General features: G+C 40.1%; 1 protein-coding gene across 1 annotated transcript in view; it reads left to right on the top strand.

Moving 5' to 3' along the window:
* Nucleotides 1–23,543, top strand: part of LOC120286197 (major strawberry allergen Fra a 1.07-like) — a 51,681-nt gene that overhangs the window by 2,174 nt on the left and 25,964 nt on the right. The window contains exons 3-4 of the mRNA XM_039316197.1: nt 240–427; nt 500–559. Coding sequence (XP_039172131.1) covers nt 240–427; nt 500–559 — 248 coding nt within the window. The remainder of the gene's footprint in view (nt 1–239; nt 428–499; nt 560–23,543) is intronic.

The following is a 23,543-nucleotide window of genomic DNA, read 5'->3' as shown; positions in this document are numbered from 1 at the left end:
CAACTTGAATCTGAAAGGGACCGAAATCATTTTCACGACCAAAAGAACAAAAGAGACCAACTTAATTCCTCTTTTACATTTCTTTAGGCGGCAAATCCTTGACTCTTCTATTTTCCTCGAACGTGACTCTTGCCAAACCAAGCCTACCTATTCACATAATTCTAACCATAAATAGGAGGCATCGACAGGACTCAGAAGCACAAGCTTCTCTGGGGTTATTTCTTTCTCATTGCCAATAGCCATGGGTGCAACCAGCATCACACGAGCTCACATGCCCGATTGCTCCAGCTCACAGGTTCAAGGTCTTGATTGTTGGGTTGAATTCCCCGATCCCAAAGCTCCTGCCTCAGTTCATAAAGAGCATGGAGCTCGTGCAAGGCGACAGAGGAGCCGGAAGCATCGAGCAAGTTAATATCGCCAAAGGTACGTACACTCAACAGACACTCATCAAGCCAGGAGTTTCATAATGTAAGTCTTGTTTGGTCACAAATGCAGCTAGTCATTTCAAGAATGTGAAGCACCGGATCGATGAGCTTGACAAGGAGAACTTCATGTGTAGGTAGACGAGAATTGAAGGCGACACATTGGACAACAAACTCAAGTTGATTGATTACGAGGTCAAGTTTGAGAGGCTGTCAGTGATGAAGGTCGGTTTGCAAGAAGACGAGCAAGTGTACAACCAAGGAGGCACTTCAAGTTGAAGAAGAGGAGATCAGGGCTGGGAAGGAAAAAGCCATGACGTAGCATCACTTACAGTCCATCTCTTTGTTCATGAACAATTTCTCGGGAGGCATACCACGTGATTTCGGCAAGTACAGCCATTCTCTGGGCAACGTTAGCTTTTCAAACAACAGCTTCACCAGAGAGCTGCCGCCAGATATATGCAGCGGCTTTGCTCTTTTTGATATCTCGTGGTCGGTGGGAGTAACTTCACCGAGCCGCTGCCCAACTGCTTAGGAATTGTCCGGGGCTAACGAGAGTCCGTCTGGACAGCAATCGGTTCACTGCAGATGTCATCAGTGCGTTTGGAATTTATCTGAATCCGGACTTTATAAGCCTCAGGCCCTCAGCAACAACCGATTTGTCGGGAATCTCTCTGCAGAATGGGGAGAGTGCACGAATGTCACGAATTTGCAGATAGATGGTAACAAAATCCGCAGCTGCATCTCGCCGGAGCTTGGGAAATTGTCTCAATTGTGCGATCTGACTCCATATGGCAATGAATCGACCAGGAAAATTCCCGATGATTTGGTAAGTCTGGGGGCGTTGATTAAGCTGAACTTGAGCTACAACCATTTGGCTGGAAATATTCCCACCTCGTTAGGAAACTTATCGAAGCTAGAATATCTTGATTTATCGAGGAGAAGGCATTGAGCGGTAGCATACCAGAAGAGCTAGCGAATTGCAAGAATTTACCGAGCTTGAACTTGAGCAACAACAATCTGTTGGATGTCATATTGCCAGAGCTGAGGAACTTGTTCAAGTTACAGAATCTCCTGGACTTGAGCCACAATTCTCTAGCAGGATCAATTCCTTCCAATTTAGCAAAGCTCACTGAATTGGAAAATCTCAATCTTTTACGTAACAAATTGTCGGGTACGATCCCAGCTCCTCTCACCAGCATGAGGAGTTGAAGCTCAATAGACTTATCGTACAATGAGCCGATCAGTGCGGTTCGTAGTGGTCGCCTCTCCCAACAAGCATGGGGAAGTGCTTTAATCGTGAATCCGGGTTTGTGTGGAAATGCGACCGGATTATCTCCTTGTGGGATGAGCGATAATCGACCAACCATAGGAAAAGGTTCTTATTGGTGTGACCCTGGGCGTCTGCTGTTTACTACTTCTGGTGACTTCAATTGCTGTGATTCTGGCAGTTCGGTGGCAAAACAAGGAATTCGATGAAGGGATCAAGAGTCTTGTAAAGTAAGAGAAATCCGAGTCGATCATATGGGGAAGGGAAGGGAAGGGAAGTTCACATTCAATTACATCGCCAAGACTACCAATGAATGCAACGAAAAGTACTGCTTTGGAAAAGGGCTGGTTCGGGAGCGTTTACAAGGCCGAACTGGCCAGCGGCCAAATCATCGCCATCAAAAAGCTCAACATACCGAGATCGGGTGATGTCCCCGCGGTCAATCTCCAGAGTTTCGAGAACCTGCATAATTTCTTTTGCCTCTACATTTCAATATATGCTTGTTTCAACTATGACCTTTGAAGCAACTTGGTGTTTATAATTAGCTATCAGCATACAAAAATAGGTGAAGGACCAATATGCAATGCAAAACAAAAGTAAGAGCAAACAGAAGTTGCTCTCACAATTTGACTTTTTTAGTTTGTATTTTGTAGTTTTTAACGCTCGGAAGATTAATAGAAGGGCATTTTTTTGAAGCCAGCAAAAAACAGTGTCTAAAAGTGGAATTTTCGAGATATACACAAGTAATGTGTATTTGCATATCATATCAAATGTTACGAAATTTCTGCCTATTAGGTAGCAACCTAAGCTCAAAATGACAAAATCAATAGCAGAAATGAAAACGAATCAAAAGGGAGAGAAAAAAATCAAGTTTTAACCTAATTTATTCTTTTATTCGAGTTTATTGCTCCGGCCGGCTTTGACTTCCATCTCTTCCTCCACAATTCTTCCTTTTTTCCTCATTTACCCTTTCAAAGTTCCTTTCGGACGCTTTTTTTTTTTTTTTTTTTCTTTTATCCAACTATTCAAATTCTACATGCACACCTATACCATCGACAAGGTATTTTTAAGTCTCCCTGTATTTAATTTTGGCGATTTTAGTTGAAATATATTATATTTATTTTTCTTTGATAGGAATTACGCAATTATCAAAACTTGTCAATTAAGGTGCATTTATTTCACGTAAAATGAATAATTTAGAAAATATTTTCTTAAAAATAATTGTCGGTATCACTTATAGGAATGAATAAACGAATAATATTTTCATCATCCACATAAATATTTAGATATAAATTATTGTCGATAATGAAAATATTTTTCATTAACTAATTATTTTAAGCGATATAAACAATCGTTTTTAGGAAAATATTTTTCAAGTCATTTATGTGTGAAATAAAAGGAACCTTAATAACTCATTATTCTTAGTGCGAAGTGCAACATATGCAACTTTAATCCATTAATAATATTTAATTGACTTTAGAGGTACAAGCTATAGGGAAATCATTAATTAATCGGGACGTCTAAATTAATTTTTTTCTCTTCTTGATTCTTTTGATTCTTTGATGAGTCTTGTCAGCCACGAGCAAGGTCTTGGGGCCGTGCACAAGGTGGCTTCACCCAGATTTAGGCCAGGCCATGACGAGATTGGCCTCGCCCAGATCTAGGTGCCGATGCTGATGTGAATAATTTTTACAATTTTTTCAAATTTTTTTTCCTTTTTTAGTTTCTTTTCTTTCCTTTTTTTTTCTTCCTTTGTCCCTCCGTTAGTATGTGGCTCCCAGCAAATCCATCAGCCCTTGCTAGCTGGTGAGGGCATCGGGGCCGTTGCCATCAATCACCGAAGCCATGGACTGGCCAATGGCTGGCGAAGGGGAATAAGAAAAAGAAAAAAGGAAAATATAAGAAATGAAAATGAAGAAAATGAAAACATGAAAAAAAAGAAAAAAAATTGAGAATTTTTTTTTTAAATTACAAAAATTGTCCAACTCAATACTGGTCATGTGCAAAGGATGGCTAATGTCCACGTTAACGATTTTCGTTCAAAGTTGGTCGAAATGATTATATTGACAAATCGTCAAGATGTTTAAAATTAAATCAATTAATTTTAATAGTTTATAGCTCAATAGACATTCGTACAATGGGATCCTTTTTATTTTTTGTAATTATCTACGTTCATTGTTGAATAAATAGGTCCAGAATCACTTTAGAGTTATATTCTACGTGTCAATACCAGCCAGCTTTGAAATAAAAATCAGAGATCAGAGGAGGAAAATCACATATCCAGACTTTTCCAAAATTGTCCTTGAGTTGCGTATTGCAATTCCTTTTTATCTCGTCCCTTGACTAGACTTCTGCGCTCGCTGCTCACTAGATTATACCCCGCCAAGAATCAAACACCAAAACTCATTTGCATGCACAGAAATTGGGCGCCTAGGAGGGAGAAGTGGGGAAATGAAAGGGGTGTAAATGGAAATGAGTTCGGTATTTGATTCTATTTTTTTGTGAGTAGTGAAGAGAATTATTTTGTTCCGGTTTTCTTCACCCAACTCTCGACTCAAAGAGTAGGCGATGAGAATTAGCTTCTTTGCACACCAGACGGGTAAGTGACTAAGTGAGTGCTTAGGATTTCATGACTTGAGAGTGCCGCAAATTGGACTGGTTCAAAGTAAATTGGACATGGCCACTCTAGACGAGTGATTTCATAAACCCACAAGCTTCCACATGTTCAAAGTTAACAATTTGATTCTAGGGTGATGAAATGGATGAAATGAGCCATTCATCCATTTAATTTACATGAAGCGTGTATCACTTTGAAATTTCGGGGAACTACAATTAATCATTCTAAAAATTTAAATTATTAGACGTATGCGATCTTTAATTCAAAGACTTTAATACAAATATTTTTATACTCATCTTCACTCATAAACTTGAATTGATCTAAGATTGAAACATGAGAACATATAGGGGCTGCATGTTTTCGTTCTTTTTTTTTTGTTTATGAATAGAAATTTTGTTTTTTTGTTCCCGAGAACAAAAAAAGAATAGAAATGCGTTTGTTTGCGTTTTTGTTCAAAATCAGATTTTTTGTTCCCGGAACACAAAAAGAACAGAAATTGTTTATTGCTCCGAAACACTTTTGAAGAAACAATTCTCTCTTCTATTTTCTTCTTCTTTTTCTTTGGCCGGTCGCGGCCTCGGCCATGGCCGGCGACCAACCGTCGAGGTTGGCAACCTCGCCGGAGCGTCGCGGATCTGGGCAAGGCTGTTGGCCCCGTCGGCCGGTCGCCGGAGGCCGGCGGCCAGACCGAAAGAAGAAAAATAAAAAAGAAAAGAAAAAGGAAAAATAAAATAAAAATATTAAAAAAATTAAAAGAAGCAAAAAAAAGAATATAAATTTACCAAACGTATTTCTATTCATTTTTATTTCCAGAACATATTTACCAAAACGCATCTTTTCTCGGTCAAAAATTGTTCTCCGAGCATGAAACACTTTTTTCTATTTACATTCCCGGAACAATTTTTAAACAAACGTTACCAAACGCGCCCATAATAAATGAAGCAAATAGGACCTAAAAATGTTTGAACTTAGAACATCTGCTTTAATAACATATGAAATTTGATGGAATTATATCCAACAATTCTAATAAGTTAAATTATTAGAGGAACACATGGATTAGCTTACATACATTAACAGTCACCTTTGATCTGACATAAAGGAAAGCAACCGTCGTGTGAGTCACGCTCACCAAGGAAAACATATATTATTTCTACATATTACAGATAATATGGAATGATCAATTCAAATCAGTGACTTGGAGGATGTAACGCATCCTCACATTTTGCTTTCGCCGAGTCATCGGTCCTCGATTTACCGGCAACATCCACAGGCGGACTAGCGAAGGTCTTCTTCTCCCTTCTGTTATCTTTCGCGTCATCGTCATCATAAATGTACGTCCTAACTAGACACAAATAAATGTAAGCGATAATAAGCCAGAATGTTGGTCGACGGAGAGGATGACCGCAGATTTTAAAGATGGGAGGCTTCTCTAACAAAATAGCAAATGAGATAATGAGGAGGAAAACGAGTCCCAAATAAAATATGGTGTTAGCAAGCCACGGGAGTTTGCCAAGGGTCAAGGTGACACCAGTTAAGAAAGCGGTGGACATCGCCGGGAGTGCAATTTGTAGTGGTAGCGTTGTGCGCTCGAATGCAGCGACTGCAGCGTCGACATCAACTTCCTGCGCCCAGATGAGGTTGACGACCACAGTTATTGAGCAGAACATCGCGATGGTGTTGCAAATCGCGAAAGCCTGGAACATTTTATTGTCCAGCATCGTAGCCATGCCCCGCTCATCTTTGGAGGCTGTGTCCGAGCTGTTAAATCCTCCAGGAACTGCAAAACCAGCTGCGAAACTCACTGTGGCCACAAGCGTTGCCACCACCATACGGGAATTCATGTAATCCTTGACGGTGTCCCTGCTCGGCATGCTTTTGCGCGAGCGGACTACTGATAACTCTTCATCTCGAGCTTTCGCTCCAACTAGGAGTAAATCTCGGTTTCTAAGTGGACCTTTTCCCGTGGGCGAGAAAGCCAACGCCAAGCATGCCAAGTGCTGAGATCGGAAGCATGTAAAAAGGAAAATAAGAAAAAACTTATACCATATTGATAACGGGAATGAACTCTGGAAACGTTTGCTTCTAAAGATGCAGTTTCTGCTCTTTTTGAAGAATTAGCACAAAACTACCAAGTTCATTTTAGACGAAAAAAGAGGCGTGAATGGAATTTATATGGGCAATCATTTCATAGGTCGACAAAATGATAATGTTATGAGATTGTGCTACATTTGGAGCGGTCAAATTTGTCACATTGACCCCTGGCTTTTTATGAAAAACAGAATACAACCTTGACAAACCCTGCCTTTTTATTCATGAGCGTATTCAGAGGCTCAATTAAACGAAATATGTAAATTGTTATCTCCGTGTTATGAAAGACACGTTACTTGTTTCTAACTGCAGAGAAATCCATGATCACAAATTTTAATTACCTCCTATCAAGACTAAATTAGGGACTTGCTGAACACTTATCCGAGAGGAGTCTCGGCTATTCTAGAAATTTGATCAATACTTCTACTATCTAGTTGGCTGGGAGACATAATGATTTGAATACAAGATCTGCCTTAACTAATGCATTAGTCTACGAAATCTCCAGTAAGTTAATAAATAAAATAGTGACTGTTCATGTTACCTACATGCCGAATCTTATAACCCTCTGCCTTGCGTTGTCGTAGAGCAATGTCACCAGCAAACAAGCATTGGTTGTTGCAAACGCTGAGTTGAATTCCGTCAGTCCGCACAAGATGAATCAAAGCAGCGGGCTGTGAATGCATCGCAGCCAAGTGCAACGCTGTATTTCCATCATTATCTTGTGCATTTAACAGCATCCCTAGATCTGGATTGCTGAGTATGTATCTCGCTACAGAGACTCTCCCATATTTTGCGGCGATATGAAGAACGGTTTGCCCTTGCCCACTTAGTGAAAGTAATACTTTCCTCAGCTTCTCGATATGTTCAACATGACCCATCTTGCTCGCAATATGAATAGGGAGATCTCCATTCAAGTCCCTTGCTCGGGTCAAATATTCAGTTTCTGGTCGTAAGAATTCGAATACCCGGGTCAGATTCAGGTGAGCTGCTAAATGGAATACATTGGCCCCATTGGAGTCGGTCATTGCGAATAGCTTCATGTTTTTCTTGAGCATCAGATCAAGTAAATCTGGGATTAGGAGCTCCAAATTAGGATGGTTGGAGCTTGGTTGGTCTCGATATATTTAAACCCATTTTGGAGTAAGGACACCTTTGACGTGCCTTAATCACTACTAGTATTGATAGTCGACAATAACAGATTAGATTGCAATACCAAAACTAGTTAATGACATTGACAGGAACTTAAGATTTCACTATAAAAATCTTACTAAATGACATAGCAATTTACATGGCATTTCCACAACATGAAGTATCTATAAAGTCAGTAGACGTAATGCAAGCTAGGGCAAGATCAAGAAAAGGAAAATGATCTTTTCATATTATGTCCGTCGAATTCTAGCAAGTATCAAGCAGACTTATTTAATTGTCGAGAACATTGCAATAGCCTCCACAACGCCGTACCGAAATCCCCCTTAAAATTATTCCACCCTCTCTAGATTGAACGTCATCTTCTTCATAAAGGTATACGGCGGCAGAAGAACAGCACAAGTGCCATAACTTGGCACGCCGGGACACTTAAGTGCCATAACTTCCAAACGGTACACTTAAGTGCCACTTTTTTTTTCGAGTGGGACACTTAAGTGCCACCTCCGGCGACCCTTGCCGGAAATCCTACGTGGCAATATTTTATTATTATTTTTTGCCTACGTGGCTCGCCGGAGCTCAAATCAGCATAAAAATTAACAAAAAATTTTTAAAAAAGAAAATTTTAAAAATTTTAATTTTAAAAAATTTTAAAAATTTAAAAAAAAAAAAAGAAAATTTTAAAAATTTAAGAATTTAAGAATTTAAAAAAAAAAAAAAAAGTGGGGAGGTCGAACGGGCGGGCGAGGGCCGAGCCCTCGCCGCCGCCGCCTCCCCGCCGTCGCCGCCTCCCGCCGTCGCCGGGAAGGGCCGGCGACGGAGGGGGAGGGTCGGTCGGGGTCGCCGGCCCCCGGCTGACCGACGGCGAGGGCTGCGAGCCCTCGCCAAATCGCGGCGAGGGCCGCGACCTCGCCCGGATCTGGCGAGGGCTCGCGGCCCTCGCCGCCCCGGTCGGCCGGCCCCTAGCCGGGCCCGGCGACCCCGGCCGACCCTCCCCCTCCGTCGCCGGCCCTTCCGGCGGCGGGGGGAGGCGAGGCGAGGGCCCGCGACCCCTCGCCGGATCAGGCAAGGGTCGCGGCCCGCGCCAGATCTAGGGCGAGGGTCACGGCCCTCGCCCGGATCCGGCGAGGGCTCGCGGGCCTCGCCACCTCCGCCGCCGCCGGAAGGGCCGGCGACGGAGTGGGGAGGGTCGGCGAGGCCCGCGAGCCCTCGCCCGGATCTAGGGCAAGGGTCACGGCCCTCGCCGCGCTTCGGCGAGGGCTCGCAGCCCTCGCCGTCGGTCGGCCAGGGGGACCGGCGACCCCGGCGACCCTCCCCTCCGTCGCCAGCCCTTCCGGCGACGGCGGGGAGGCGGCGGCGGCGGGAGGCGGCGGCAGCGAGGGCTCGCCCTCGGCCGCCCGTTCGACCTCCCCCACCCTTTTTTTTTTTTTTTTAATTTTTCATTTTCTTAATTTTTTAAAATTTTTAAATTTTCTTAATTTTTAAATTTTTGAATACTTTATAATTTAATTAATTTTTATATTATTATTTACACATAGGCACAAACGGCGTCGTTTTTGCGTTTTCTCTGCCACGTCGGCGTGCAAAACGACGCCGTTTTGGACTAAACTCGCCGGAAAATTGCCACGTCAGCCATTTGGCCGGATTTTTCGCCGGAGTGGCACTTAAGTGTCCCATTTTACTCCGATGATGGCACTTAAGTGTACCATTTTAAAGTTATGGCACTTAAGTGTCCCGGCGTGCCAAGTTATGGCACTCCAGGTGTCCTCACCTCGGTATACGGCACTTATTCAGTTCAATTAAGAGATTATGTATTTACCAAAACTTGTGAGCAAAATCTAAGTGAAATTTGTGACCAGAATCTATTTCTAAGATAGTAGAGCTTATAAATCACAAATTACAGAAAGGAAAAGGCTCCACCAAAACAAAAAAAAATTTGGCCCCAACTATGAAAATTTGGAGGTGCTAGTAAAGAGGTTCAATAGTGCGAGAGAGGTGCTTCAATTGTTTGAGAATATTCCAACGGTGTTTGAGGATTGTGGGTGGCCATTGGACTTCAAAGACAGGCCAGAGTGATTGATAACCTCATCCTTGGGGATTGTGCTACTCAATCCCATTATATCTTGTGAATGGACCAAATATATTTTGTGAAATTTTAGTGATTCTAGGAAAGATATTTTTACTCAATAAATCACATTATATGTTCTATCTTGTACGTGCAGTGCATGGAGTCATATATATCCTAGCTATAACGACCACATATTTAAGCTGTGATGACACAACACAAAACAAACGAGTCTTATTTCACCGCCAAAAAAATTACATCCATAATACTAAAAGTTCGGTGAACTTTGCAAATTAATCTAGACTGTTGTAACATCTACATAAATATATAATGAATTTTTCTTTAAGAATTGTCTCTAAAAGTGATTTATAGGGCTCTAATTTGTAAGGGATTGATTATTTGCCTCACAAAGAGTGTTTTTCTTCCACTTTCCATTTATTTTGTTTCAAATTAGGATTTGTGTTTGCCTCTTATACCATGACTTTTGTTCAACAAAGAGGCATTAATTTTATTAAAATTAGTTCTAATGAGTTTCAAAAACTGCAAATGAGCAATTATTGAAAATTCTTACATTTCTATAGTACTTCCTATAAAATATACTCTAATAATATTGTTAAGTACATATAAAAATTTCATGAGTCATATAACAACGATAATTAGGAATTTTCTAATTGTCGTCGAGCCCCCTATATTTTACATTAATATATAACATGAATTAAGAATTTCATATTTATTCTATTCAAAAGAAGAAATTTTTTATGAAATAGAATAATATTTCACCAATTATTTATAATAAAAAAACATATTTCAATTTTGCTCAAATACAAAAAAAAGGTGCTCGCATGACAGATGCCATCATTCTTGAAATTGACGAAGCAATTCAGGCCACAAATTTCAATATGGGTAACCGGTTACATTCTAGATACATTAGTGAAATAGTGAAAATTGTCCAAAAAGTTCTAAATTTATTATACTTATGCCAATTCAGTTATAAACCTTTTTACTTCTTACTAATTGAGTTCATTCGGCCAATTTTGATAGGAATTCGCTAACGTGGACACTAGCAATTTCTTGTAGGACGATCGGCACTAATGTAAACAATTTTTAAAAATATTTTTTGATTTTTTCTTTTCTGATTTTCTTTTTTCCTTTCTTCTTCCTTTTTGCTAGCCACTAACTATGGCTGAGCCAGCTAGCCTCTCATGCCTTAGGTAAGACGTGGCCGAACAAGGGGGCTCACCCTCGCCCAAGCAATCTCGCCTACTTTGGGCAGGTTAGGCAAGACCTTTGCTGGGGCTTAGCCTTGCCTGGCTAGGCATCCCTTATGGCGGGCAAGGTCAACTCACCCAGCCATGGCCAGTAGCTGGCCATCACCAGTGGTTGGTAGCTGGCCACCGATAAAAGGAAGAAGAAAGGGGGGAAGAAAGAAATAAAAAAGTATAAAAAATTTCAAAGAGGATTAAAATATTATTAAAAATTATCCACATCAATGAATTCTAGTCAAAATTAGTTGAATACACTCAATTGGCAAAAAAATAAAAATGTTTAGTATTAAATTGACAAAATTGAATAACTTAGTATTGAATTGGCAAAAGTGTAATAGATTTAAGACTTTTTAGATAATTTTCCTAATTGAAAGAATATTACTAGATTTAAAGAAATAACCTTACCTTATTTAATTGATATGAACCTTAAAAAAAGTGCCTATCATGATAACCTAATTAAAGTGCCGATCTACAAAACCCATGGCAACACTCGATTCATTCCACAATGTCATCTACTTTTACATTCAATGAAGAATAAACTGACTATTATTACAAGATTTCAATCGGTAGTACTTCATAAAAGGATTTTTATATATTGGACGGTAAGAATAAGAAATATATAGTAAATCCATTTTCAATGGGATCTTTAGTATAGTTTCTAAAGTGCTTATTAGACTTATGAGCTGACAAACTATGAAACAGCCCTTCTACATACATGTTCACTACATGAAACGTGGTTAAATATGGTAGAATTAGGTTTAATTGTATTATTACAAATAAGTTAAGCCATTTATAAATGGATTATGAATGTTATGTGTGTAGGTCGACTTCTATAGTCTATTCAACAAGTGCAACGTAAGTTTAGACACATACATTTATTGGGTATGCTAATTTTATTATTTGCATCACACAATACATTGTTACGCATTTTCACTTTATGTCTATTTGAAATTGTTTTGCATGTTCTGTTCAAATAGAGAGCCTCAAACATGTTACGTCGTGCAATGTAAATAATAACAAGTGCTCGGATTAATAAATTGGGACAGGATAAAAATAAAGTTACTGCATCTAGGGTTAGAATTATACTTGACAGGGAAAATTGTCCAAAAAGTTTTGAATATATTGTATGATGATTAATTCAGTCTTAAATCTTTCAATTGTGTCAATTTAGTCATAACAATTTTAATAACTTGCCAATTTAGTTATAAATCTTTTAACGATATGCCATTTTAGTCATTCTAGCCAATTTTGTTGAAAATCATAGGCATGGTGGTCTAGTAGTACTAAATGTTCTACATGGCACATCTAATGCTAATGCAGATAATTTTTGCAATTTTTTTCCTTTTTCCTGTCCCTTCCTTTGTCTTTTTTTTTTTTTTTGTGACCCGGGAGCCACCGGGCCTGCCTTTTTCCTTTTCTTTTTCTAATTTCTTTTTTTTTTTCCTTTTTCTCTTCTCTGACCATCAATAGTTGATGCCTAATGGAGGTTGAGCAAGGGCAAGGGATGCTCTACGTAAGGGTCGGAGGGCGGCTCTCGCCTGAGGCTGGCAAAGGGAAAAAAGGATAAAAAAAAAAAGAAAAGAAAAGAAAATGCAACAAATTAAAAAAATATATTGTAAAAAAGCCACATAAGTGATCAACATCATGTAGGATGGCTAACTTTGACTAGAACACCATGTTAGCGATTTCCAACAGAAATTGATTAGAATGACTAAGTTGGTAAATCTTTAAAAAGTTTAGGACTAAAATAGAGGTTAAATTAACACAACTGACACGTTTATAACTGAATTGGCAATCGTACAGTAAATTTAGAATTTTTTGGACAATTCTCTCTATTTGATATGACTGTAACACTTGAATGCCATCTACCAATCTGATCAATGAACGTTAGCAGCGCTTTCAAGTAGAAAACTTGGGATACATGGCGTTAGCAGCCAAAAAAATCACATAATTGATCATTGTGCGTCTGATGAATTTTATCTCAATATTTTTAATGGTCAAGGTAATTTGGGCTACACTACCGTATCGGTTTTTTCTGCAAAGATTATGATAATTGTATTCATTTAAAAATAAAAAAAAATTTATTTCTTTATTTAGATCCACTTTTGTTAATTTCTTAAAAACCTATTGACTGTTTGTCACAAACAAATTAACGGTTTACGATGTTCCATCAATTTGCTGTGAGTGACGGAATCTTCACCCCTTTTTCCAACAAAAAAATCACGCCTGCGCAGCCTACAAGTTTGCTACCAGTTCATAATTCATGCCCTAAATTTTCATTTATTCATTTTGGTTCGTGGCTCTCATTCGCTTCAAACATGGCATCATTGTTAGATTCCAGATTTTCATGGTCATCAATCTTAAATATTTGCACTTTATAGCTTTTCTAATCAAAGATCGATAACACATGAGTTTCTAGAGAAATGGTTGTATCTGTAATATTTAAGCCGATCTATTATGCTCTAATGTGAATAATTTGTTTATTATGCGGCTAAACCGATGGGTATCCAACTACTTTAACAAGCAGGGTAGGGAATTTTAAGTAAAAACTGGTAAGGAGTTCCGGTAAGAGCAAAAAGTTATTGCACAGATTTGGGACGAGTTAGTCCAGAAATAGATAAATATATTTCCACATAAGTAGATTTGAGTTAGTCTAGAAATAGATAAATATATTTCCATATAAGCAGATTTAGGTACGTACCATGTCGTGAATGTATAATGGCACCAAGAATGGGCGGAAAGCCTTCTATTTTTGATGGTTCTAACGCTAGTGAAAATAAAGCCTCATGTATTGCGGAGTCGTTAATGTTGAGGGCTTCGTACAGGGGAGATCTCTCACCCGCGTTCTTCCAGTACACGGGCTCCAAATCTTCGCTCAACAAATAGTGCACCAAGTTGGCGTGACCTCTGTGCACGGCTCTGTGCAAAGCGGTGTTTCCACGTTTGTTCTTCATCCTCAACAGGAGGTTCTTGTCCTCGACGTTGGGGAGGCCTCTTGCCCGGTGAATCAACATCTCTGCAGCTCCAGTAGATCCCCCCAACCGAGCGACCCAGTGGAGTGGGGTATCTCCCCAGTCATCTTGGGCGGTTATGAGGTGGTCACCAACATAATCAATCAGAAACCTCAGGATGTCGTCGTTCTCGGTTGCTGCTGCCCTGTGGAGCAGTGAATCGTTCCATTCCAATCGGGAAGTTAAAACGGCACATCAATCGATGTCCCGCAACAATGGATCATTTACATTGATCATGGAAAGGAAGTCGTCAACCTTGCCGCCTTGGATGACATCCGCCAGTTTTCGAGCATATTCGTAAGCTTTTGCCGGATCTTGTCCCCCCGCGGAAGCCGCCAATGCATTCTTCATTAACTCCCGTCGACCTCTCCAGATTACTTCTTCAGAATCCCTTTCATCCTTGACACTTCCGTGAAAGGTCCTCTTTCATCCTTCTTTACCTCCTCCGCGATCGAGTTGTTCATTCCACCGTCCTCCACTTCTATAGACAGCTCTCCTTCCATTGAGCCCATGCTGTGCAAGTAATCTAGTTGTTGAAAGAGACGTTATATCAATTAAGTATTGAATAATGCATCCATCTAATTATCTAAACTTCTATAATAGCTAATAGTGCTCCTTTATAATTTCATATGGCATCAAAATTAGAAAATTTCGAGTTTTTGTAAAAGACAAATACATGCTACATCTTGATGGGATAATTTAAAGCTGAAACACTCACTAACACAACACAAAGAAGAGAAGGAGACAGTTATCCTTTTTGTTTATTTCACCTTTATTTCACCCTATCGAAAACAATTACAGGACTCCACTTTTATATGCTTCACACATAACTCTTAAACTGAATGACTCATAAATATAGCTAATGTTCTGAGGTGATAAAATCCTAAGAACTTACAAAACCTTGATTACACTTAGAAACATGAATAGTCATGAAATAAAAATACGAACAGAAGACTTCTCAAGAACAACGCTATAATAAAGAATCTAATTAACTTGAGCATCGGACAGTCATCCGTATCAATTCACCAAACAAAATCATCGGTATCAAATTCCAGAATATCGGCATTGACAACCATTAATATCAGTAACTTCTCCATTGACATCAGCAACTCGTAGTCGATTGAGGACATTTATTAATTTGGTTTAATTTCTAACACATTTCATATGCAAGTCCCGGCCTCCTAACACCCACCTTTATCTCCTAAAAAGTACAAATTGAAGCCCCGTAGATAAACTTAAGTGAATAACTAAATCTGGTCTCTAAAAGAACGCTGCATTGGCTAATCAATCGTCGCATGTTTTGTCTTCACGGGCTGTGTTGGTTATCACCACCCAATCTGGCCTCGACGACTCTGTAATCTTGCCAACTAGTAGATCAACTGCTGTCCTTGAATCGGTCTCTAGGATGATTCTTCAGATTTTGATAACTCGCCAATCAAATTTGTGATGGAAGAAAACCTCGATCCTTTTTTGCAGTGGTGGTGCTAAAAGATTTTCTCCGTGGCCGCGACAAGAGAAGGAAAATTATTTTTAAACACCGAGAAATTTCTTTCACGGTCCTAAAGTTTGATATTTGCTGCAGTTATGCTATTGATCTCTTGAAATTAGATTTTCCACTGCCAATCTAATGTTATGTGGTCGGTCCACTACTACTATTTGTGTCAATCTAATTATTGACTGAAACTTTTTACGTGTAATCGATTTAATTTACCACATCGTTAAAGTCACATGATTGACAAGCAAAAAATGTCATGTAAGAATATTGTTGGAGCTTAGATCATGTGCAATAATAGTAACTTAGATTCAAATAAATGTAAGAAAACTAAATCTGAACATGATAAAACTAAATCACGACATAATCATGTAATCAACATTGATAATGCAAAAGCCATCGAAAAATGTTGTCAAATTTTGCAATGAAAATGCTTGTTAGCAACCGTAGTCAATGATGTAAAAGTTCACAGATAGAATTCTAAATTTTTTTTTATCTCTATTTGCACATGTAACGCTCTAGTTGGATGAACTCTTTTTAGCCATAACTTTCATTGATGGATCACACAAATATTAACATCACTCGTATTTGATTTTGTTCCAATTTGCATATTGATAATGTCCATAATCTGTGACCTGTTAATTGAAAGTATGATTGGAGGAAAATATTACCAGTAGACAAAATTGACCCATTGAAACTTAAAATATAAAACAAGTGCACCATGTAGTAGCCCACAAAATGTGCCTAATACGTATACATATTTCCAATAGCATACAGGGCTTTGACAAGGAGGTCTATATGTCAAACCCATGGTATTTCGATATATAATCAGGCATCAACCCTAAGTCTCTATTACATTTCTACTCAGTTGCAGTTTCAGTAATTCAAACTCTAATTAGTCAGATTTCTGTGTTTCGAGTATTCAGCGGAATCAAATTCTTCAGAATAATATCCTAAGTTGTGTACTAAACCTCATGACATATTGATCAGCAAAAAGGGAAATGATAAAATTTCTTAGTTAAGTCAATGGTGCTTATTGAGATATAAGGACGTGTCGTCCTTAATGTAAGGATTTGAAAATAAGTGTAATTGCAACATTGTTAAGCAATTGGTAAATCTTTCTTTACTAATTGTGTTTTAGTTGAATACGAGCACAATTTTAAGACTCACACTGTCTTAAAAATTGGCCAAGTATTCAACTGCCTAAATTTTGGATTTCTAATAAAAGATTTAACCCTAAACGATGAGTTGTGCTAATTAACGGGGGTGGCTTCCATTTCGAGGAGCTCTGAACTAGGTCAAACTTCAAGAAGAGAGACTCTTTCATATGATTTATTTATTTATTTAATTAATTATGGCAGCCATAGCACAACATGAATCAATGAAAAGGATTTGTTAGCATCGATTTGCAATTCGCTCATATTCTGAATAAACCTTTTGATAACAATACGTTTCTAGCTTGATGGATGAAATCGGTGTTTGTGATCCTTTTGGTTAATGTTCACTTTCCTTTATATTAATTTTTCCAGAATATGCTTTGTAGAACACTCTTGTATATGAATAAATGGATGCTTTTGCTTATAGGGTTTTCATCCCTGGGCATCTGATGTTATTGCTTTTTTAAGAAACAAGAAGAAGGAAAAACACATACTCAAGGGGAGTATCACACTATGTGTACATGTTAAGGGGAGTTTATTATGTTTTGCAGACATATTTGTATGGTCTATTAAAATGTCGCATGAAGAAGCATGCATAAATCATCTCTGGTTTTGCAGTTAAATAGTTCTGCAGAATATGCACGCTTATGTGCATAACTCACTCTTATTGTAACAAGATAGGAGTAATAGAGTTCAGTCTATTTGGGCTATTAGAGCTAGAAAGAGGAGTATGTATAACCGAATCGAACTTTCATATTTCTCATTTTGCAATTTTTCTTTCTCTAAACTTTTTAGTTTGTCCTGTTTAAATTGCTAGTATACTTGGTAGTAGAAGCACAAATTTTATAGGGGTAGGTTTTACAAAATTGATTTTTAATATCTTGAAAAATCAATTCACCCCCTGTTACGAGGGTAACTAATTTCCTTAGAATTGGACTAACGTAGAACACATGATCTTGGTCAAAAAAGTTATAATAATTATGATCACGACAATTCGACACCCAAAAAGTCATAATTACGCCATTTACAAGAAGACCTCTTGTTTAGTGAAGAGGCCATCCAGACGCAAATTGTTAAAAAAGGCAATTAACTCTCATACGTCACAGGGACGACTTTACTACTCCATTTTAAAACAAATGGATATTTTTCATGCGGATAAATTCCTGAAAGAATCGGGTAAGTGTTAAAAAGTTATTGATAAAAAAAATATTACCTGATTTCCATATGACTTATTTATAACTTAATAGCACTTTTGTGAAAAACCAACTTTTTCTTGATAGTCTGCAAATTCTCACTTTAATTGACTTAGAATTTTCGCTGTGAACATGTAAGGCTTTCTCTTTTGGGTGGGGCTGCAAATTCAAATTATGCTCACAACAAACTAAAGATGACCAGATTTCTCAGGGCAATCTAGAAGCTGGGGTGAGGCAGAATCAGCAGTAACCAAATGCAGATCAAAGTTAGCTAATCCAAAGAATGAACATTCTTATGTCAAGCTAAATGCAATTGCAAAAAGCCATGTGATGGAATGTGCATGCATAGTTCAGAAAGCAACAAAACAGTGATGTTCGAGTATCCTTAAAAGAATCCGATCCCATAAGACAGGAAAACCGTCGCCAAAACCCAGATCTAACAGAACATGGTAGCACATGAAGCATATCATAGGACAGAAGCCATGAGTCAAGAAATCAAAGCAACAAAACCTGAAGAGTAAAGAAAGGTTGGACTTGAGAAGAAAAATATGGTGTTGGGAGCGGAGGACGATGCTAACGCTGATGCTCTGGAATGGAAAGTCCGATAGATGAAGGACTTGGAGCGAGTGTACCTATTTCGCCTACTCTGATTGGAGTGAGGTCAACAAAGATGGGTTGCTCCTTATCATCAAACCGAAGGACAAAGCCACTTGAGGTGCATAATTGCTGGTGAAACTCAATTATATTTTTTGGCCTTTTGTACAGCTGGCGAAGAAAGAGCAGCTGCAGCAGAGAGCGAGAGAAGGAGAGAGGGAGAACAGGGTTAACAAAAATGTCGCTTGGATGCGCCTATTTAAGTGAAAATTTATCGCTGAAAAGTATTTTCAAAAAATTTAATTCAAGAGAAAGTAAATAATTTTCTGGTGTTCGTTCGTGCCAAAACATGTTGGAGAAAAATTAATTTTATGGTGTTTGATAGCAAGTGAATCCACTAATATGCGTTAATAAAGTCTAATTTAGGCTAATTTAATCTATAAGAATTAGCAAAAAATTAGGAAAAATGATTTCTTACCGTAAACAGAAGTTTTTTTTTTCCAAATATAAATTTATTAGAAAATCTCTACAAAAGAAAAAAAATCCACAGAAAACACTTTCGGTAGATTGAATAATTTTCTATCATCTAAATATTGAAATATGGAAAACTTTTCCATAAACAATTTCCATCAACTAAATGGGCATTTGATCTATCTTTAAAAATTTGTGATTGTTTGTTTCTTGAAAAACAAAAGGTGAAAAAGTTTGCTTGACAGCTAATTGTATGATGTCGGAAAGATTCTGTCACGTAATAAGTCGATACCCTCCATCACAAACATTAATCTTCCCAAATTGTTAACTTAGATGCTGTCCTTTTTGTCGACCCTTGTCATATATCAATCAACTAAGGAGGATGTCATTTCCTGATTTTGTTAAGGGCAACGTCAACAAATAATATCATATCGGATCAAAGAGGTGAATTAACGAAAATATAATAGTATAATTACACTTTGTTTGCACATAATGTACGTAGCCAATACAAAGACGTTATCATATAAGATCAACCTCATGGGACACCAATTCCATAGTATTTGCTTCCGATTCATGCGATAAGTGTTGATTTCTCTTTTTGGGGATCAAATCGAATGTTAATTGTCGCGACCTCTTTTTTCTCGACGCCCGCAATCGGGCAAGAGCACCTAAGGAGGCTAATGGCTCGGCTGAAATTTGTTAAGCCCGGACTCTCCCAAGTCCACCAATTCACGACTTAATGGTTCAAGTTTTTAACCTGTAAATCAATTTTTAAAATGGAATCGCTACTAATCGATTTGGGGTGGGTTGATCAGAAACCCAAGTGAAGTATCGGGAGAAATACTCACTCCTGCGCAACTAGAGAAATTAGGATCGGAGACTTGATTACATTAGTTAATCACTAATGCCCTTTCGGTACCTAATCTTGTTTAAACCCTAGGTTTTTGGATGTTCAGGGATTTTCCATGCATTTTTGGGAGGAAAAACATTTTTTGAGTCATTTTTTCATTTTTTGGACACAAAAGGGATTTTTTTGGGGTTTTTTGGTATTTTTTTGAAAAATACAAGTCTTTTTTTTTTTTTTGGATAAATTTTTGGCTTTTTTTATTTTTGGAAAATATGAAATATTTTTATTTTTTTATTTTTCGAAAATAAAATATTTTTTTTTTAAATATTTTTGGAAAATAAATTATTTTTTAAATTTTCGAAAATAAAATATTTATTATTTATTTAAAATATTATTTTATATTAAAATAATATAAAAAACCGGCCCGGGTCGGATCCACGGGTTGGGTCCGACCCGGGCCGGCGACCCACGCGGACGGCCCGTTGCGGCCCGACTCATATTTTTTTTTTTTTTTAATATTTGAAACGGCGTCGTGGCCGGGCGTTCGGGGACACCCGGCTCGGCCCAACGACCCGGATCCGATCCGACCGTGACCCGGCCCCGCGCCCTACCCGGATTTCGCGGACTCCTACCCCGGTCCCCCTACCCGGTCCGACCCGACAACCCGGGGTCGCGACCCGGAAAATCGGGAACCTAGGGTTTCCAAATCGCGGTGCCAAGGAGGGAGGGACCGAGGCGTAGCGGCGACGGTGGCGACGGTGGCGGCGGCGATGGCGAAGGCGACAACGGCAACGCGACGACGGCTAGGTCAACGAAAACGGCTATGATGAACGGCGACGCTTTTTTACCTTCTCTCGAACGGGGACGGCGACGGCAGGAGGGCGGTTCGCGATGGTGGAGAAACGGCGAGCGACGACGGCGACGGCGAGACTGGGCTCTTGGTCAAATCTTGCCGGACACTCTCTCTCTCCCTCGGGTTCGCTCGTCAAGCTCCCCGAAGTCTCTCGGGGACCCCTCCGAGCTCACCACACCACGGCCGGCCTGAACTCGAGCTCCCCGAAGTCTCTCAGGGGACCCCAAGCCTCGGCTAGCCTCTCTCTCTCTCTCTCTGTGTCCGGTCTCCCGTGTCTCGGCTCTTCGGCCCCCTCGGGGATGGAGGGCCTATTTATGGTCCGAGGTGGCTCCCCTCTATTTATAGGCGCGGAGCTCGAGGCCGTCGGTTGCCACGGCCTTCGCCGGCCGAACCGGCGTCCCATCCGACTCCAGCTGCCCCCCTGCTCCACGTGCGTCGTCGCTGCTCCTCCCCTCCACTCCGGCGTCGCGCCCCCTGCACGTGCACTGCAACTGCGCGAGGAAGAAGACGACCGAAGGGGGGCTGGGCCTTGCGCCTGGGCTGTGGAGGCCCACAAACGGGGCTGCTGCTTTTTTGCTTTCTTTTTCGTTTCTTTTCCGCTTTTTTTGTTTATTTATCATCCGAAAAAGATAAAATAAAATAAAATTAACTAAAGTTAAATAAAACCTAACTAATTTTAGGTGTCAACAGCTGCCCCTCTTTGAATGTGAGCTCACAGAGGTTGCATTCAAAGACAAACTGATGCCTAAATTTTATCCATACATGCATAACATATTATATTTTACTTGGAACCTATTATTCTACGCAAAAAGGGCAATGTAACATTACATATACTAAGACAGATAAGAAGATACATGTAGCTACTTACCGGGAGTGAGTGAGATAGGGTGTGAACCCCGAGTTTGGCAAGTATCAAGGCGTCATCTTACCTGGTGATATGAGGAGGTTGCTTTTCCAAGGCTCGAACCATTCTTCGGTCGCCTGTTAAAACAATCAATGGTTTGTCTAAGACCCGAACCTTTCTTCGGTCGCCTTGATGGGAGATTACTCCTCCAGACCCGACCATTCTTCGAACCATTCTTCGATCTCGGACCGTTCTTCGGTCGACGGGAAATTGCTTCTCCAGGGACCCGAACCATTCTTGGTCGCTGTTAAAACAATCGGTGGTTTGTTTAGGACCCGAACCTTTCTTCGGTCGCCTTGACGGGAGATTGCTTTTCCATGACCCGAACCATTCTTCGGTCGCCTATTGGAGTAGTCAATAAGGTGGTTTGTCTCGGACCCGAACCATTCTTCGGTCGCCGTGACGGGAAATTGCTTCTCCAAGACCCGAACCATTCTTCGGTCGCCTGTTAAAACAATCCATGATTTGTCTAGGACCCGAACCTTTCTTCGGTCGCCTTGATGGGAGATGCACCCGACCTTTCTCGGGCATCTCATTTGTGGGTGCTTCGGTCGATTTGTATCGAGGACACCCCGAACCATACTTCGGTCGACCTTTCTCGGGAGATGCGCCCGAACCTTTCTCAGTCGCATCGTTTGTTGGGAGATAGTATTCTTGGACGATCACAAGTACAAACTCTTGGAGGATACCCGGATGATCACATTTGTTGGGAGATAGTACTTGGATGATCACAAGTATAAACTCTGAAGGAAGAATCAAGGCATACTTGAGATATTCGTGTGGAAATATCGAGGATGGGTCTTGCATATACGTGAAGATCTCTCACCTCCTGGTAAAGGGGAATATCGAGGACGTACCTGGGATATTCGTGAAGGTCTCTCACCTCCTGGTAAATGGGAATATTGAGGATGTGCCTCGCATATTCATGAAGGTCTCTCACCTCCTGGTAAAAGGGAATATTGAGGATGTACCTGGGATATTCGTGAAGGTCTCTCACCTCCTGGTAATTGAGAATATTGAGGATGTGCCTTGCATATTCATGAAGGTCTCTCACCTCCTGGTAAAGGGGAATATCGAGGACGTACCTGGGATATTCATGAAGGTCTCTCACCTCCTGGTAATTGGGAATATCGAGGGCGTGAAGGTCTCTCATCTCCCGGTAATTGGGAATATCGAGGGCGTCGTGAAGGTCTCTCACCTCCCGGTAGTTGGAATATCGAGGACGTACCTTGGATATTCATGAAGGTCTCTCACCTCCTGGTAATTGGGAATATCGAGGGCGTGCACAGGATATTCGTGAAGGTCTCTCACCTCCCGGTAATGGGAATATCGGGAATATTCGTGAAGGTCTCTCACCTCCCGGTAATTGGGAATATCGGGGCGTCTCTCACCTCCTGGTAATTAGGAATATCGAGGGCGTGCCTCGCATATTCGTGAAGGTCTCTCACCTCCTGGTAAAGGGAATTTGAATGTAGCACGAGGCTTACTTGGATTGCCACAGGCACTTAAAAAGAGTGGAACACCTGGATAGCCACAGGTGTACAAAGTACTAGGATACTTGGATGAACACAAGTATTTAATGATACAACACAGGACCACTCGGTTGGTCCAAGTGTAAGAAAGCATACTGGTAGGCGCAGGCACACAAAGCAGTGGAATGCTTGAATAGCTGCTATTATTTGGGGACAACTCGGGCAAGTTGAGTGTCATGAAAAGGAAGTACCTAGACAAGGGTGGGTACTTGACGATATGGGGATACCTAGATAGCAGTAGGTATTCCAAGAGATACTTGGTCAGTCACAAGTATCAATACCCTGGGGACAACTTGGACAGGTCGAGTGTCAGAAAAAGGGAGTATCCGAACGATGACCGGTACTTAAAGACAATAGGGATACCTAGACAGCAGTAGGTATCGAAACTCTAGGGACAACTCGAATAGGTTGAGTGTCAAGAAGATAGTACCTAGACAGTGATAGGTATTTTAAGACAAATGGGGACAGGGATATGCTTACCTGGCAATATCTCTGATCTCTAAGAGTATGTCTGTTATTTGCACAGTATGCACACATGATTGTATATGCTGTAAATTCATGAGTTCAAATGAGATTCATGCATGATAATTTTGTCGATTTGTATCTTTTGATTTCCACT

The sequence above is a fragment of the Eucalyptus grandis genome, chromosome 1, assembly GCF_016545825.1.
Source record: "Eucalyptus grandis isolate ANBG69807.140 chromosome 1, ASM1654582v1, whole genome shotgun sequence".
Classification (NCBI taxonomy): domain Eukaryota; kingdom Viridiplantae; phylum Streptophyta; class Magnoliopsida; order Myrtales; family Myrtaceae; genus Eucalyptus; species Eucalyptus grandis.
Note: the sequence above shows the minus strand (reverse complement) of the source record. Positions and strands in the feature narration are given on the sequence as shown.